This window comes from Heloderma suspectum, chromosome 2, assembly GCF_057233095.1.
Source record: "Heloderma suspectum isolate Gila_16-S chromosome 2, 16-S_ref, whole genome shotgun sequence".
NCBI lineage: Eukaryota > Metazoa > Chordata > Lepidosauria > Squamata > Helodermatidae > Heloderma > Heloderma suspectum.
In genome coordinates, this window is record NC_139459.1 from 106,306,390 (window position 1) to 106,325,095 (window position 18,706).

Sequence of the window (18,706 nt, forward strand, 5' to 3'; positions counted from 1 at the left end):
TGGCCTTGGCAGGCGCCCAACCATACCAACTTCCGACAGCAGCCCTGGAACAGCAGTCATGCACCTCACAAGGGGAAAAATGGATCGCCTCTCTCTCCTACTTCCCTCTTTCAAGTGCCTTAAAGGACCCACCTGTTTTCTTTGGCTTTTCCTTTTTAGTTTTATAGGACTGTTGAGGGGTTAGTTTTATAGGACTGTTGAGGGGTTAGTTGCAATTATATTGGATTTTAGTATTTGGGAGGCTGGATGTTTGTTTTATTATTATCACTAGCTTTTATTAATATTTGATGTTTATTGTTTTTGTATTTTATCCTGGAAGACTCCTTGGGAGAGTTTTTACCCTTCAAGGTGGTCTAAAATATTTTAAATAAATAAACCATACCAAACTCCCTTTGGATTGAAGCCCGCCTTAGTGCCTTCGTAGTCGATTTGAGTCATACTTTTTCAAGTCCATATGCAGCACTGCTCACTGAGATACATTATTAGTAATATAAGCGTGCTTTGAACTGGAGTCTTAAACCATTGTATGGAGTGAGAAACTCTGGCTGGGACCTGGCCATAGCTACTCCATTGTATTCATAGTAAAGATAGCATTTGAATCCAGGTTTCTCAAGCCCACTGAGACACACTGTTAGGCATCTACACATGTTTAGAACTGGAGTCTAAAGCCATCAGAGACAGTTGCTGTAAAAAATAAAGAAGGCAATTTCAGTTTATAAAACACCAATGCTGACACGTATCCCTCAGTCTTTGGATGGTGCTGCATTTTCAGGACTCCCACAGGACCTATTCCAGTGCCCATGTGTAGTTCCAGAATATCCAACATATCCAACAGTGCTATTATTTTACTCCCGCAGAATAATAGCACTGTTCAGTTAAACTCAGTCTGCAAGCTGCAGCAGTCAAGAACAGTAATAAAAGATGTATTACTACATGACTCAAGTTTGCCAGTCCAAGTAAATGTGACACAGCTACTGATTATATTTTATTTAGTTATTTATTTTGGTCTATCAGTCTTTTCCAAAATGGATGTTTCCTCATCCGAAAGAGCACAAACATAAATAGAAATGTAAGGATTTTTTAATCTTTTTTTTTTTAAAGCCAGCATTGATACATAAAGCCCCTAACAGAATTATGCTGACACTAATGTAACTCCATCCTCTCAATAGAGGACCCGGGAGAGCCTTTAGTAAGATGAGACTGGTGACGATTATGCCCCATCATTCAGTGCTTTAAATTCATCACCACCCATGAGAAAAGGAAGAGAGCCATTTAGAAATGTGACAGTAAAAGTACATCACACAGAGATTTTCTAAAGACCACTTCTGCTTTTCCAAACACACCTAAATTTCACAAAACATCAAAATTACCATCTTTGGCTTACTTTGTAATGGGACTGGGCACATTTTTGTGATCGTGCATTTGAACAAAAATGTCAGTATAATAACATGACAATTTGAGATGGTATTTAAAAATATAAACATTTCCCCACCTTCATGGATGTCTTTCCCTTAGATTTCCAGAACTGAACGTGTGAGTTAGCATCCTGTGCTTTTTTCTCTGAAACATTTGTGAATATATGCTTTAGAACAGTTATTCACAAACTGTATGCCAGGACTAATTAGTATACCATGTGAGAGCTGTTATGAGAAATAAATAATTAAACAAGGCTCCTGCGAGCCCAGTTGACTCTCTCTGGCTTTCGTAAAAAGAAAACTTTGTCAGGTGTAAAAATGAAATATGCCTCAAATTTTAATTCAGAAAGAAAGTGTGCCTCAAAAGACAGAAAAACACATATTATAACCACATTGTAAGGTATTCAGTAGCTTTGATTCTGCTAGAGTTTGAGATATTCTTTCTCATAATTTGCATATATGTTTAAAAATAAATAAATTACATATCCTCTATTTCATCCTTTCGCAACCCAGTGCCCTCCAGATGTTTTGAACTACAACTCCTAGAATTCCTGACCATTGGACATACTGGCAAAGACTGATGGGAGCTGAAGTCTGAAACATCTGGAGAGCAGCAGGTTAAGGAAGGCTGTTGCCTTTGCCTTTGTTTTACAATCCTTTGTAAAAAAAAATCTGTTTTTTCTGCTTGAGTTTTTTCAGGGTCTTTACATGCCTAATTATTCCCAGTGCTGCCATGATGGGGCTTTGAATAAAAATAAAAAATCCCATTTGCTTTGTAGGCTATTGGGAGCATGCTGAACATGCTTAATAAACTAAATATTTCACATGAGCACTGACAGCTCCAGATGGGGGGCGGCAAGACGCCCTCAGTGCCCCCCTCCCCCGAGTGTCTACTCCAATACCACCATTATCACCAGATGCTGCTGTTGCTAGTCCTCTTCCTCATCATTTCCACCACCTGTTTGCTTGCCAAACAGAGAGCCAGCGGGCAAACAGGCTACTCTTCTTCTTTCTCACCACCACTATTTGCTTGGTGGTTTGCTCACATCCCTCTGGGCCAGAGTGAGGTGGGTGCATAAGCAAGTTGTAACAGTGAAAAGGAGGTGCAGGTTAAAGGAGCTCTTGCCATTGGGGCCCCAAGGTGTGAGCCCTGTTATGTCTGACCATTATAACATTTCATGTTAGTGTCAACAGCATGGATGTGATGCATGCCTGTGTATGGGCTGTTTGAAGAAGAAAGTAGTATGAGCGGGCAGAGCAGAGAGGAATATGTAGAAAAGTGGGGGAAGGGGAAATAACAGAACCAGGGAGCAATAACAAGGCAAAGCAAGATCCTGGGTCTCTGAGGGAATGGGGAGAAATTTGTTCCCATTTTAATGCAAACCTACGTAATTCGCATTTCCCAAAGCAATGCAACAATGAAACACACTTATCCTTTGGTGTCACACTTCTCCAAATTGTACAATGTATTTCTCCAATCTAAACTGTGTACAAAAATACATTATTAGGGAAAAGTGAACATGAAAATGTGTAAAGTAGTGAAAACAACACAACAAAAATGCATTCTGTTCGGAAAAATTGTTTGCAAAAATTTGTATATTAGGCAAAATTGCATACAAAACTGCATATAGTAGGAGAAATGCACATAAAATGCATATGAATTCATGTGGACTTTAAAAGAAATATTGCAAACTGATGCAGAAACCGGATGAAACAAACAAAAATGAGAGTAAACAAAATTAACAGAATCATTCATCCCTACTCTGAACTTCACACAGGGAGTACTTTGTTCACATAATGTGCAATTAAGCAAGAGCAGGATTATATGGGAGCAAGGCAAAAGGGGTGAATCCACTTGAAGCCCAGCAAGAGCAAAGCACTGGATTAGAAGAACAGGCTCAGGTCCCAGAAGGTTCTTGTTCTCCTGCAGCTAGTGGCACTGAATAAGGTGTTTCAAAAACCAGTCTCTTCTCTTCGGGCAACTTGAATGAACACATAGAGCCATGCCCATTCAGTTCTCCCAAGCTAGATGTTGTCTAACAAGCATTTGTGATGTTTGCTGTGAATTTCCAGAGTTCCTCTTTCCATCAGCTTTAACAGTGTGAGTAGATAAATTACATTAGTTACTCTCATCTCTGCCACTGTATATGTTTCTGTGGTAAGCTTGTCTGTTGCAGAGTTGTTAATACTAATTACAGAGGTCATGTTCTTTATGAAAACTATCACTTTGTAAGCATAACTGTGAAAGCTTAATCACTCACACCCAAGTTTCAAGCGAATGCACGCTGAACTAGCTTAAGCAGAATGGACAGCTTGCATTTAGTGCATTAACTGTATGGACTTGCTGACATTTCAGTTCAGTCCTGAGGGATACTCTTCCTACCTCAGGGAACCCCAGTCCAGTCACCTGTACAGCTCTGCTACAGGAACCCTGCTTTCCCCCTAGATTTTAAACAGTGCAAGCTGACGCTTTGTGACAGTTTCCTACTCCTTCTCCTGCATGCCTCCTCCTGTAGTGCCAGTATAAAACCCTGCTGAAATGATCATTTGATTATTTCTGTTACTACAGTGAGTATGCCCATTATGGAAACAACCTGGTAAGTGCTTAGGTTTCATCAAGCAATTACATTTTTATATCAAAAAGTAGAGAAAGTGGTATATCTTAGAATTGTTCAACCAAAGACAACTGGAGAGTTGTATGTATATTAAAATAAAGCAGCTGTGCATATTGAGCTATCAGCTTCCATGTTGTGATTTTAAAATAGCTTGTTTAGGTATTTTTGTTTCTGGCAACCCTTTTGTTAGAGAACTCTTGCAAATGTATTTGAAAATATCTTCAAGAGAACAATTTCACATAGTTTTAGTCATTTTGAAGTGGCCATTTAGCCATTTTGAAAAGACTGGTGTCTGGAATAAGAATATGGCATGCCTTATAAATGTTGCTTAAGACTGGGGGTAGATAGGAAGGGTTTTCTATCAAGGATACATTCAGTTGAATCAAAGAGAGTTGAGAAGGGGAAACCAAGGCTGTTGCGAAAAGAAATGGTGGGTGAAAGCCTCAGTATCTTCACAGGTATTTTTGTAACTTCTTGCAGGGCGTGGAAGGTAAAGGCATTTTTTTCACAAATGATTTCTAGCCTGAAATACATCATTGTGAGTGCTAAATATGGGACGGAAAGCAGAGGAGAGCTGCTGCTCCTTAAATCTAAATGCACATTCTAGATAATGTAGGGTTTGCATCAAATTAGATGCAGGAAATGTACCAGCTGTTTTGTCATGAAAATGTCTTAAAACAACTGAGTCACCTCCATTGACTACAAAGCAAGCAACATGATTATCTGGGATATCCATAAGAGTGTGGCATTTGGGATTAAATTATGTTTAGATTAATAAATATTGCATTTTTAATTAAGATAGAAAGGAATATGGAGAAGATAATCTGGATGTTGGCCTTCAAAGTGTTGTTGTTGTTGTTTTACAATACAGCAATGGAAACCCCCACAATCCATAATGGAGCAAAAATAATTCCAGAACATCAAAACATATAAACTGGCTTGCTGCATCAGTCCAAAGGTCTATGTTGTCCAGCATTTTGTTTCTAGCAGTAGCCAACCAGATGCCTCTGGAAACTTACAAGCAAAGCATAAAGTTAATGGCAATCCGTTGTTGTTTGTCCCCAGCTTGTGGTACTCAGAGGCATATTGCATATTGCCTCTGAGGGTGGAGCTTCCACAACACCCATAACCTACAGTGCAATCCTATATATGTCTACTCCCAATTAAGTATGTATGGCATTACAGCCTTTGAGATCTTGATACATCTGTAGGTCTTATCTTCCATAAATATGTCTAATCCTCTTTTAAGGCTATCTAAAGTTAGGGCCATCACCATATCCTGAGTTAGCAAATCCCATACATCAATTATGCATTGTCTGAAGAAGTACTTTCTTTTGGTTGCTATTCCCAGTCCATTTCATTGGGTGACTCCCGAGTTCTAGAATTATGAGAGAGAGGGAAAACAATTTATTTACCAACACCATGGCTGTTTGTTATTTTTGGCTGTTCCTATTGTATTTTTGGAATATTGTTGTTACATTTACTGCTGTTCATGTGATATGTTGGGGTAAATGGCACAACACCATTATAAATGTCAAGGTTGCCTCTGAGCACACAGAGTGGCAGGGCAGTTCAGATTCTGAGGAAGAGCTGCAAAATGTGGGGGAAGAACTTTCCCAGGCTTCAGAGGCACAGCTGGACAGAGAGGGGCACCCCTCACATATCCCTGTGATAGATAGCAAACGGTGAGGCAGAGGAAGGACAACCTGAACTCTTAGATTCCAGGCACAGGCACAGAGTCAAGAGGGAGATGGCAGGGGCAGAGCTTAGGTGGTCTGCCTGATTGGCTCAGCATCAACTAGGGATGTACGAAAGGTACTTACCTTTCGGGGATTATGCTGATGGTGTGGGCCGAGGCGTTCCGTCCCTCCCCCCGGAATCCTCGCTGGGGGGGGAGGTGCTCCGTTCCCCCCCCCCGGAATCCTGGCCGGCCGGCTGTGCTCTGCAGCGATTCTGCAGAGCCGCCGGCCGGCTCCGCCAGCAGCCGGACATCCGGCTGCTGGCTAGCAGGGATGCAAATGGCAGCGGCTGTAGCCGCTGCCGTTTGCGTCCCTGCAGTCAGCCGTGATAGGCTACATAAATGTTTACGTAGCCTATCATGGCTGATTAAAAAAATAACAAAACGCACGTATGCAAGTGGCGGTGCCCATGGGTGCCATTTGCGTTCCTTATTTTGGCACGTCTTAGTCTACGTAATGTTTACGTAGACTAAGACGTGCCAAAATAAGGAATGCAAATGGCACCCATGGGCGCCGCCATTTGCGTACGCGCGTTGTTTTTTTTTTAAGTCAGCCGTGATAGGCTACATAAACATTTACGTAGCCTATCACAGTGTTTTTTTAAAAATCTAGCCATGATAGGCTACGTAAATCTTTACGTAGCCTATCACGTTTTTTTGTTTTTGTTTTTTTTAAACTTGGAAATGGCGGCGGCCGGTCAGAAGACCGGCCCCTGCCGCCGAACCGCCGCCGGAGCCGCCGCTGCCAGGAAGATCCGCTCCAGGTAAGTCCCGTCCCGGGGGGGGGGCAAGCAGTTCCGCCACCGATTTCAGCGATCTCCCCGAGATCCGTGGTGGAACTTTCGTACATCCCTAGCAGTTGTGTCTAGTTGTGTCACAGGAGAGGGGGAGATCTTCCCCTCCCACCCCTTAAGTTAGGATAGTTTGCCACCTTTTCCCAAACGGTGGCCAAGCTGTCAGGGTTCCCTTTTTGCCCTGCTGAGAACTCCAAAAGCCAAATCAAAACACAGACAAGAGTCCTTTATTCCACGGCTTTAATCCACTTACTCTAATGAGGTATACACATTACTAGTGACTCCCAGGCTACAAAGGAAAAGCCTTCAAGGAGTTCAAAGGGAAGCTACGAAAGTTGGCCACCATTTGGGAAAAGGCAGCAAACTATCCTAACTTAAGGGGTGGGAGGGGAAGATCTCCCCTTCTCCCATTACACCTCTAGACACAGCTGTTGACGCCAAGCCAATCGGGCAGACCGTCTAAGCTCTGCCCCTGCCATCTCCCTCTTGACTCTGCGCCTGTGCCTGGCGTCTAAGAGTTCAGGTTGTCCTTCCCCTGCCTCCCCCTGTTAGCTATCTATCACAGGGATGTGTGAAGGGGGGGCCTTCTCCATCCAGCTGTGCCTCTGAAGCCTGGGAAAGTTCCTCCCCCACTTTTTGCAGCTCTTCCTCAGAATCTGAACTGCTCTGCCACTCTATGTGCTCAGAGGCAACCTTGACATCAAATATATGGCACAACCACATTTGAAATCCTGTCCATTGTTCTAATTCCATCTCAGAAAGAAGATCATAGAGCTGGAAAAGATGCAGAAAAAGGATACTAAAATGATTTAAACGAGTTTGGACACCTTTCCTACAAGGAAAAGCTAAAGCATTTTAGAGGGATATGTTAGATATTTATGAACACCATGGAGATATTTTTTTTAAAATCATCATAATCTATTTCTATGCCAGTTTCCCACAAAACTATGCCTAAAGTGGCACACAACATAACAAATGAACAGCAGTAAGTGAAATTTTACTTTTAGTCCCTTTCCTCATAATTCCCAACTCTGCCTTATTTTTCACTTCTGCAGCACACTGAGTGATGTTTTCTGTGAGCTATCCTCCACAACCCCAAGGTCACTTTCCCGGGTACTTAAGAGCCAATTCAGACTCTCCCCTCTCCCCCCACCCACATCAGAGTATATGTATAATTACGGGTTGGCCAATATGAATCACTTTGCACTTACTTACTTACTTACTTACTTACTTGTAATCCTATTTCTTGGGAAGGTTCAATTTCTTGAACCCAAGCCCCCCCTTGATTTGATTTTGAATTGGGCTTGGCAAACCGACCTATTTTCAAATAAATAAATGGGTTTATTTTGAGCCCGTTACAGATCCCATCATGCTCCCTTCATTGGGAGTGCAATGGAATCAAACACCTCTTCCCCCCACCTCCTGTAGGCCCCTGTAGCCTGACCCTTTTCACTTAGAGCTTTTCTACACGGTGCTGTTAATTGGCTGTTAATCGGCTGTATTTACTTTTGATTTTGTGGCAGAATTGAGATCCAAGCAGTACATGAGGAACATTTCCTTTGCTGCTTCTCCACTACTTAACCTCTGGGTGGTAATGTGGTATAGCAGAATAGCACAAATATACAAGAGGCAATTGTTCTTGCTTGCTTTCACTTTCACAATTAACACTGCATTTTCCCTGCTCTAAAAAATCTCGCCAAAAATGCTGGTTAGACACAGAAGTGAAACTGGAGGGCCATAACATTTTCTAAAGAACCCATAAACAACTGTGAGTAGGGATTGACAAACACACAATAAATGCCTTGTGTAGAAAAGCCCTTTATGCACTTCCTATTTGGTCATATGATGGTGACAATAGCAGAAGGTAAGGATGTCAGAGAATTCCGCACAAATTTAAATGGGATCGAATTCTGACAAATCCGGTCCGTGGAATCCTCCTTGGAACGGAGCAGCCTGGACAACCCAGACCAGACCCTTTGTTTTTTGTCTGCCAAACGGCAGATCTTACGAAAATAATTACGAAAAGAAATCCGTAAATCAGAAATGGAGGAAGAAGAATGTGAACAGCTTTACCCTTTTTACGAGGCATTTTCCCCATGACCTGAGGCTTTCTTTCACTGGGGCTGAGTCTTGAACTCCAAGGAAATCCTCCATCTTTTCTGTTTATTGTCTGTGGAGGTGAGGTCAGGTGAGGTGAGGTCAGGTCAGGTCCAGTGAGGTCAGGTCAGGTCAGGTGACTGGAAGTTACATGGGGAATCCCTGCGAAGGGCTTTACCCTTTTTACGAAAATAAAAAGGCATTGTCCCTATGACCTGAGGCTTACAGAGACTGACGGCATGCGTGCAAAAAGGACTTTTCGGCGGTACTTACGGAATTATTTATATAAGTTTGGGGAGCCGAAAAAAAATGGGGGAATCCAGGGCATGCGGACGGCGGAATGGGGCAGCCCTTGGCTCTGCGGAATCCTTGCCAAGTGGAACCGCTCTGTGCGGATTCCGGGGGGGAGGAACAGGTCATCTCCCCCCCCCCGAGGATTCCCCACTGGAACAGACGGTGGGGAACCCATACATCCCTAGCAGTAGGTGCAGTAGCGGTAGGAATATCTTGCTTGAAGGGTTCCTGTATCCCTAGTGGCTGCTAGAACTCTGCTACAGCAACATCAGAGGCTCTAGGAACTGTGGGAAATGTAGTTTTCTCAAGGTGCCTGAGTCCTTTTGTGTGGATGTAGCAACATTCAAAGTGCCAGGGAGGGAGGCCTCCAATGAGACCTCTTTGCCATTGCCACTGATGCTGTTGCCAGGCCAGAAAAGTGGGAGGAAAGGGAGGAGGTCTTCTCTGACTTGGCTTAAAATCTAAACTAGAGATGGGCAATATGCTCATATTGATTGAAGGTGAGCATCACAAGCTGCCAATCTTTCTGTTCCGAACCAGGAGATTATGAACTTCTGTGATGCTGTTCATTCCATTTTGTTGCTTATTCACCCATTTGGAAGGATCCTTTAGTATTTCCTTAGTCCGCTTACAATTTCAGAATTCTGAATAATTTCATGTCTGGAAATTTGGCTTCCTCACTATTTACCCCTGGCTCCAAATCATGAATAAATAAGTTAAATAGGATTGTGCCCAATATAAAGCCTTGATGGACACCCCTGCTTATTTTCCTCCATTGTGAAAATTCACTTGTGAGCTTCAGAAATCATTCATTTTTCATTAAGGTGCCAATGCATCAAGGAGTCTCCCTCAGGCAACTGCAGTAGGTTTTATGATAAACAAGTTGTCACGTCTTGGGTTTCACAGTGTTTTAAAAAAGATGTTGCAACTTCTAAACTGAACCTTTAATTGAACAACAACATCACAGAATATAATGTTAAATAGATAAGTAACATTTATTTATTGTATTTATTTAAAATATTCCTTGGCCATCTTTCAGGGCAGAAGCCCTCCCAAGGTGGCTTACAGCAACAAAATACATAAAAACAGTTAAAATATTAAAAGTGATAAAAACATAAAAACAGTAAAAACAACAATAAAAGCCAACAGTAAAACCAGCAACAGTGTTAACAGCAGTAACAGCAACAATAGCAGTTATTTCACGAGAAGGCCATAGTAAAATAATATGTTTTCAAGGACTTCTTAAAAGTCTGCAATGACGGAGCATGGCGGACCTCCGATGGCAGCTCAAGTGATTTTCCAAATAGCAGTGTAGGAGGGTGGGAACTGTGGCAGGACTGACTGGGCTCCTCTGCCACTGTTGTGGGCCATTAGAAAGTGACAGAAGGAGACAGCCAGGAAGCTATGGCTCCTTGTGAGTAATCCTTGGGAGGATGATTACTCCCAAGTAAGGACAGGAAAAGAGCAAGTAGGTGAGGCTTGGAAGCAACAGATAAAAGGTGAAAGAAAAAAGGCCACGGAGGAACTCTTAACTGTGCCCCGAACTGAGAGGAGAAACAGGGAGAAGGTGAAGAGCAACACGTACTTGCTAAACCCCTTCTCTCCATCTGAGGCCTTTGTGAACCATCGTGGGGGAAATGAGAGTGTGACGATAGCTAGTACCAAGGCTAGCCAGGTTGAATGGGAAAGTAGCAAGCTGTATGTGGCACTGCAGTGGAAAAAGTATTTCTGAGGTCACTTGTTTCTGCAGTAGAATTCTGACAGTAGGAGGGAACATCTGAGGAAGTATACAGCTGTGGGGTTCATCATGCACTGCCAAATTAGACACAGAGCCAGCAATCCACACCTCATTTACTAGGAAGTTATCCCATTACAGCTGAAAGGAGTGCTCTGGAGGAACAGGATTGTGAACTGAAAGATCATGCAAAGTTTCTAATCCATACTTTCTGAATGAAGGTCACAATGTTTTATTGGGTGCCTTAAATGCTACACTGTATCAGATAAACTGCAAAAAAGCTCCCCCCCCCCCCAGTTTGCAGGCATAGTTGCCTGGATGTGTGCAAAAAATAAAAATTGAGGCCCAGAAAAACAAGCATGCAATATTTCCCTATTAGCAATATATGCAGGTGGCTCAACCCCTCTTCAGTGGCAAACTCTAGGTAGCCCTCTCTCAAAGTAATGTGTCAACCTCCCCATCTATTTCAAAGCCCTGCAGTAGCAGACCTGCTTGTAGAAAATGAGTTTAGCAATCATCTGTAGAAAAGAGTTCTAATCTTATCAGGATGAGAATTGATTTTCTTCATCTTGATATAAGGAGTTGCACAGCATGCACATGCAGTAGTGTCAGTGGGATGGAAAGTACAGTTGTTCAGGCAAGATGATTAGTCTAGGAAACCTGTGGCTGCATCCATATACACGACAATGTTGTCATTGGCACCTAGACCCTTATTGCCCAAACAGCGAAGTCCTATGCCCATTTGAGCCTTGCCTGAATCTACCACCAGAGGGAGCTAGATTTTAATATACACACAGAATGCTGCTGGCTGATTACAAAAGCTTTAGGAACCATTAACAAATGCTGTTTCTGTGAAAGCTGTTCTCCAGCAGTTCGAAACAAAACAGGGATGGCATTTTTCCCATTGAGACTGAGATCATTTTCTGGCAACACTTGATCCTGCAGCACTTAAATGTAAATATTGCATTTCTCTCCAGTTTCACTGCTCTTCTGTGAGTGTGTTTTCTCTTTGTATTAGAAAACTACAGAATTATTATTGAAAACAATGGATTAGTGACCATGGTCTTCCTTTGTTGTAATTGGTAAAGGCATTCTCATTTTTCCACCAATTGCTGACAAACTGAGCATGGACACATCCATGCTATCATTGCCTTCTAATATCTATAGATGTTTTTAGGTGTTCTTTCTATTGTTGCTTTGCTTTTAATTTCCACAAATGAATTCTGGTGTACTAATTTCAGTACAAATGTGCTACAGTGAGATCTTAAGTCGTATTTCCATATTTAATAGCCGTGTTCACTTCCCAACCAAATTCAGAGTGGATCAGATTAGAGGTTTTATGAAATATCCCAATGTAATCCGACACTCCGAAAAAACCCCACATTGTCCTACTTGCCGCCACTGCCTCTGTTGACTTGCTTAGCTCTGTTGACACTACTCTGCCATTTGCCTGGAGAGAGGAGGGAGATAGCTAACTTGCTGAGGGCTAAAATATAGTTGCATTTGGAAAATACAGATGACTGCTTACCCAGTGGTGACCTATGCTGCTGGACATGCAATTACATAGGAAGCTGATTTTCTGTAGTGTCCACTGCATGATGAGAATGTTGCCATGAAAACTCTGCCAGTTGGAAATGTACATGTTAAAATTCTCTCCATCAGCTGTACATAGTTTGTATACTTTAATACATTACTATTTGGTTAATGACTGCTTTTCACCCATTTTTTTTTATTTTCATATTTTACAAATATTATTTTTGGTTTTTTAGTCCCAACACAATTTTTAACTGTTCCAAGAACCGAACACTTCACCTTTCCTCATCCTCCAAAGCTTTGAAAATATGAAAAAAGACACTGAAAATATGGGTCACATTAACTATGAAGGCTTTTGTGGGCTCAGAAAACTAGGCTTGCGAACTTTGAAGACTACATCACATTATTTTGGTTCAATCCTTGTCTGCGGTGGATGTTGCAAGGCAATGTATTCATATTTCACGTCAACCCATGCTGCTTTGGGATCCAGAAGAGAGTTAATGGTACTTGTTATGTCTGTCATTCCTGAAATAATTATGAACTTAAAAAAAAAACCTGTACTGTGGAGAGAGACAAAACCTTTGCTTAAACATAGAGGAAAATATTACTCCCAGACCACCTCATCTCTTTGACTACTTCGAGAATAACACTTTTTATTTTAAGAGTCATTGTCAACATTGCATCAGGGAATCAAGCTCTCAGTACTACTTGTGAAGCAGCTTGAGATAGTTTGTACTATATTTAAAAAATCACTGCACTGAGTAATAATGTACATACTAATATAATCTTGTAATCCTATCAAGTGTTTTAGATAGGATTTTCAAACATTTAAAATCCTGTTGCTGAACTTAATGAAGTTGGAATTGATGGGTAGGTTGCATTTTGCCTTCATTGGACCCTCACATTTATGCCCATCACAGTTTGGAAGCTTCTGGAAGTCCTTGTATATGGGAGTGGACTTCCCTGCCTGCATCACATGCCACGTAGGGAACAAGCATGTTAAGGCAGTCTAGGAGTCTGCTGGTTTAATGGTCGACCTTGTATAGATGTAGGAGATACAGGTTCTCAAATCCATGCTCAGTCATGAAGCTCAATGGATGGCCTTGGCCAAATCTCTCTCCCCAATATCCTAATTTGTTTCATAGGGTTATTGTCAGGGTACAAACAAGGGGAATATATTCATGCCTCAGAAGCATGAGAGAGAAATCTGTAAAAAGAAGAAGAAAAAGTATGGGGACAGGAAGTATGAATATTCCACTGAAATAGAGCTGACTGACTGCTACATTCACCCTTAGGTACTGAGCAAATAGATTGTGTGCTTTAAGAAGAAATCTTCTCTTTAACAACATTCCTCTTCTTCGTGTTGTATGCAGTGATGGGAGAGTGTTGTAAAGTGTATGGCAAGGCTTTTCCTAGAGGTACATGATCCTTAGGCACTTGACCTTAAGTTACATTTTCAGATGTGATCACCAGAATCTGCTTGCAGTTTTTGAAATATGATGTTACATTGACTTTATGTACTACTAGAAGTGGGGATGTGGGACAGTTTTTTTTTCTCACAGAATGGGAAATTGTGTGTTACCAGGGCAATAAGATGACTCATAATCAAGTTGTAAAGCGGTAGAGTTTCAGACTTTATCTTCCTACTTACTGACTGGATGTATTTTTGGTTTGTTTTGAAATAGAGCAGAGATTGCCTGAAGCTGGGCCCACCTGCAGAGGGAGAGGTTGTTCAAGTGAAGTGGCCAGATGGAAAACTTTATGGTGCAAAATATCTTGGAACCAACGTAGCTTACATGTACAACGTAAGTTTAATTTACTGACCTGTATATTAGAAACCTTCATTCAGGTATGGATCCTCATTATATGCCTGGATTATGTTGGCTGCTCGAATTGTAAAGTTCTATAACAGGGATAGCCATCTATCACTGTAGAGTTGTTCTGTGTTGCTCCAGAGGGCAGGATGTAGAATTAAAGGGTGGAAATTGCAGGGAAGCAGATTTCATCTAAATGTTAGGAGAAACTTCCTAACAGTAAGAGCTGTTCGCCCGTGGAACAGGCTACCTTGAGAGATGATGGGCTCTCCTTTGCTGAATGTATTGAAGCCAAAGCTGGAGAGCCATCATCAGGACTGCTGTAGTTGCATCTCTCATTGGACAACCTGCTTTGAGCAGGGGGTTGGACTAGATGACCTTCAACGCTCCTAACTCTGATTGTATGAACTGACATCCTGTAAGATGATTTTGCCCGGAACCTGCAGTTCTGTGTGTTCCTGTCCAGTAGAGAGTGTTTCTCAGCTTCACCTCTGCCTCGGGCAGTTTACAGCCTTGATTTCTCTTGTCAGGGGGGGGAAAATGATTTGGTCATTCAGAAAATATCTAAGGTCAGTAAACCCAAGCTGCTTGTTCTAATTTGTAAAATCCGAATATGAACTCAGATTTCCAGCTGTTCAGATCATAATTCTCAAGAAGAGTAGGAAGGAGTCTCAGTATCCTCATGGGTATATATACACAACACCTAGGGTGACTTTATGCACTCAAGTTCATAGGTAAATGTAACCACCAGATGGCACATTTCTATAAGCTTCTTCTATTGTTATTTTTTATTATAAATGCATCTTGTATGGAAAAACAAATTGTCCTCATGTCAGGGGAGTACATCTCATTAAACACTGATCATCTAAACTCTTTCCTATCTAGTGTATTTTACATCCTGGGCAGTTGCTGAGCATGTTGGAAGGAAGTCCAGGATACTCAAGCACCAGACTGAAAAGTCCATAGCTTAGGCTCAAACTATGTTATACACAAATGTTTATAATAGTAATCCAACAGCTGTTTTAGAATGGGAAATGCTGCTTTCTATAGGGGCAGTCAGGAATTGATAAGCAGCAGGGTGTGAACAATGTGGTGCTAAATTATTTCCCTGTCCCCTTATTTCCCTACTCCAAATGCATGGTCTTAATTTATATGAATTTAAAGCCCTACACTTTAAGTCTAAAAATGTTGCAAATACATAAATCTAGAAGAGAAAGTCTCCTGGGGATCCTTTGCCAACAACTTTCTCTGTCTGAACTCATCATCCACCTCATTTCATGCATGCTTAGGATAATGATGATTGTACTGCATCCGACAGTGTCTGTTACCTGTGTGTGGAGAAAGGGAGGGGCATCACACATGCTTAGCCCTCCTGAGGGTTCTAACAAGATTCTTCTGATGTAAAGGATGTTTGTGATTGTGGAGCTTCGAGTGTCATTGTTAACAGAAGAACATTCACATGTTGGAAAAAGAAGGCAGCTTTGTAGTGGTGCTTCAGTCTTCCAGGGACTTCCATAATACACACACCTCCACTTTAGAAAGGGTGAAAACACTAGGAGATGCCCATTGTGTTGAGTCCACTGCAATAAAACCCTAATTCACTCACAGTGGGCAATTGTCATAAAGTTATTACAGATGTGAGAACTGTAAATATTTTTGCTATCTGGCAGGGGCAAGAAAAGGAGCAGCGGGGAAGGAAAAAACGTCAACTTTTGTCAGTTGCATAGTCCAGGGGGCAGGAGGGAAATCTTGCCAGGACCAATATTTAGCTACTTTTGCAGTTAGAGTACCTCAGTTGAAGCCATTGTGTGTGCTTTCCATTTTCCTACCACCTCCAGGTTCTTAAGATACCCTTCAACAGTTGTGAATTAATGAAAACCTGGAAAAGCACCATGAAATTTGAACCTTGTCTTGATTATTGTGGTCTCTTCTGGTGCCTGGTCTCTTATAGCTGGCCCTCCCTATTCCTAAAATTACAGCAGGTGGGGTGAATTCCTCACAATGGTATTGTTAGTCTTGTTTTACGCAACTCCTAAACTGTGTAGTACAGATACCTTGTATTTCATAGAAGGAGTCTAGCCTAATATGTGCTGTAAGAGACAACTTAGAAGCCCTCATTTGAATGCTTCAGCAGATGGCAAATGAAAATAACTTGAAATGTTGGTGCAAAGTCATTTTAAAAGATAATAGATTAGAGGGTGCAAAACTAGCCATTGTTCTTGACAACTGTGTCCATTAAAAACTGTTTACGTTGTAAGCACAGATGCCATACTAGGAGTAGGCTTCTTTTCTATTAGTAAGAGCAATACAAACCAAGAGAGGTTAAGTGCCCTCTCTAAGGTGATGTGAGAGCTACAATTATCTGTGTCCTGGGACTGTGTGTCCTGTCTTCTAATAAGTAGATCATGGCAGAAAGAAGTGCTAGAAACAGTTGAATGATTCTATGATGTCTGAAAAGGTGGCAATTTTTGGATGCAGCTTAATAACCCATAATATTCTTTTAGTATTCTGTAGACATTGTGTGTGAAAGATGAGAAAAGGAGAGGTTCATGAATGGGAGAAACCTTTATGTTAGGGCACCTTCATAAATTAGAGCCCCCGACAGGAAGATACTTGTATAGTTCAGCTGTGGGTAACCTGACACTGATGGCCCTTGGGTGATTTGCATTGGAGAAGGACAGGAAGAAAAATAATGCTTAACACTTCCCCTGCCAGTCACTTCCTCTGTGAAACTTCCATTCAGATTTACCCTGCCAGTGTTTCAGAGATAAACATGGGTTTGACATTATCATGGATCAAAGCATCTGGGAGGACGTTTAATGGAGAATGTGACTGATAGGGAAAGGGATAAGCTGGCCTTCCTTGTCCCTTCTTAGATGCGGCCCACCCTGCTCAAAAATGCCTAGTAAGGTAAAAAGGGACCCTCAGGGCTTTGTAACACATAGTTGCTGAAGTGTAACATGTAGTTTGTCTCTCATATACATATAACTAGGTCTGAAATACCTGCAGCTTTCTCAGAACTGGTTATGTTAGTCAGTGCTGCTGTGCCACTTTTTTGAGATGCTGGAGTACTTTTGTATGATAGGAAACCATAACAGAATCAGTGTTTTAGTCTTGCAGACTAAAGAGATTTAGTAGTCCACACAGATAAATTAATAAAACAGCATAGGATATAGTTGTCATGGTACTAAAGAAGGATTTGTTTAAGCTACTATCATGACTTTTGGAAACATGTTTTCCTAAATCACTTTCAGACATGTTGGTCAATATGTGGAAAATCAGGGTTATATTTTTGAGTGAAAATGTGAGCCGTAAACATTTAAGGCCTTATAATTTTGCTTATGTGTTGCTTTTTAATATGCATGTGTGAGTTTATGCAGATGACTAAATTACCCATGTACCTAATCAAATGCTTTCCAGCAATTCCAATTAAACCACTAATTTATGATGTCCTAATGAAAGAAAATCACATGGAACAAATGTTACTGACATAATATTGCAGTAGTGGTTTTTTATTATTTTGTGTGTATATTTCTCAGGGCTGATATAAATTAATGTGGACAGTGATTGACAAACATACTGGTCTACAGTTTGCCAACTGAAGCCTGGTTCCGACTTGGACTCATTACAGATAATCTATTGACACTCTCTGTCACATCTCCTACTGAATATTTCGAAGGAGCCTTTGTTCCTTATTAGTTCTCAACAATTTGGAAATAGTTTCCAGCACAGAATAGAATTTGATTTCCAATTAACTGGGGTGGCAGAGAGATAACTGAATCCTGGAAGGACTGAAAATGCAAGGTGGTTCCCTCCAGTTTGCTTTGGCTGCTTTTGACTTTTTTTAGAAGGAGTTCACTACTTCTTCTTTTAAATCATCATAATCTTCATCAAGAAAAGGCAGACCTACAAAGGAAGGGGAGAATAACAAGCTCTCTCCTGCAGAATATAGTCTTGGGCTAAAAGTTTGAACCTTTGAAGCAATTCTTTTATTAGCATGATTACATCATGTTGTTCTTGGCCTTGCTATTATATAAGATTACTTAACATTGGTCAGCTAGTATCAATTAATTTGACACATTCAGATTGTTTAATTTAAGACAGGGAGTGCAAAATCTGTAATGGGTTATTCATACCTATATATTTTATTTCTACATACTGTATGCATGCTTAACTGTACATTTTACAATAGCCATATGCAGATGTGGTTCTAATAACAAGGTGTTCAGGCATGATGGGGGATTAGAACATAGGCCTACCTATCCTAAGCCCATGAAATGTCTGGACATTTGATGTTGTCTATGAATGAAAGCATAGCTGTCGTCCAATCCGTGTAATGGATCTCTCAAGAGAGGGAGGAATTGGACGTACAAGCATTACATGCATAGGCCCTGTTTGAAGTTGCTGACCAATGCATGGATATCGGGATGGCGGAGAGTGATAGAGCAGTTGAGCATAATCACAATATTCCTTCTCATGTAGGCTCTGAACTAGGAGTGGGCAACTTGTGGTCCTCCAGATGTTTTGGCCTACAACTCCCATTGAACAGCCAGAACAGCCACAAGTTGCCCACTTCTGTGCTAGACACATCTAGATAGGGTTTATGTCTCCTACTATACATATGCATGTTTGTCATTTCTGAATTTATTATAAAAATGAATGTTTAAATAT

General features: G+C 41.2%; 1 protein-coding gene across 7 annotated transcripts in view; it reads left to right on the top strand.

The window, feature by feature from the left end:
• Positions 1 to 18,706, top strand: part of KDM4C (lysine demethylase 4C) — a 336,197-nt gene that overhangs the window by 304,348 nt on the left and 13,143 nt on the right. For all 7 annotated transcript variants that reach the window (XM_084834476.1, XM_084834472.1, XM_084834475.1 and 4 more), the window contains one exon: positions 13,907 to 14,026. In XM_084834476.1, coding sequence (XP_084690602.1) covers positions 13,907 to 14,026 — 120 coding nt within the window. The remainder of the gene's footprint in view (positions 1 to 13,906; positions 14,027 to 18,706) is intronic.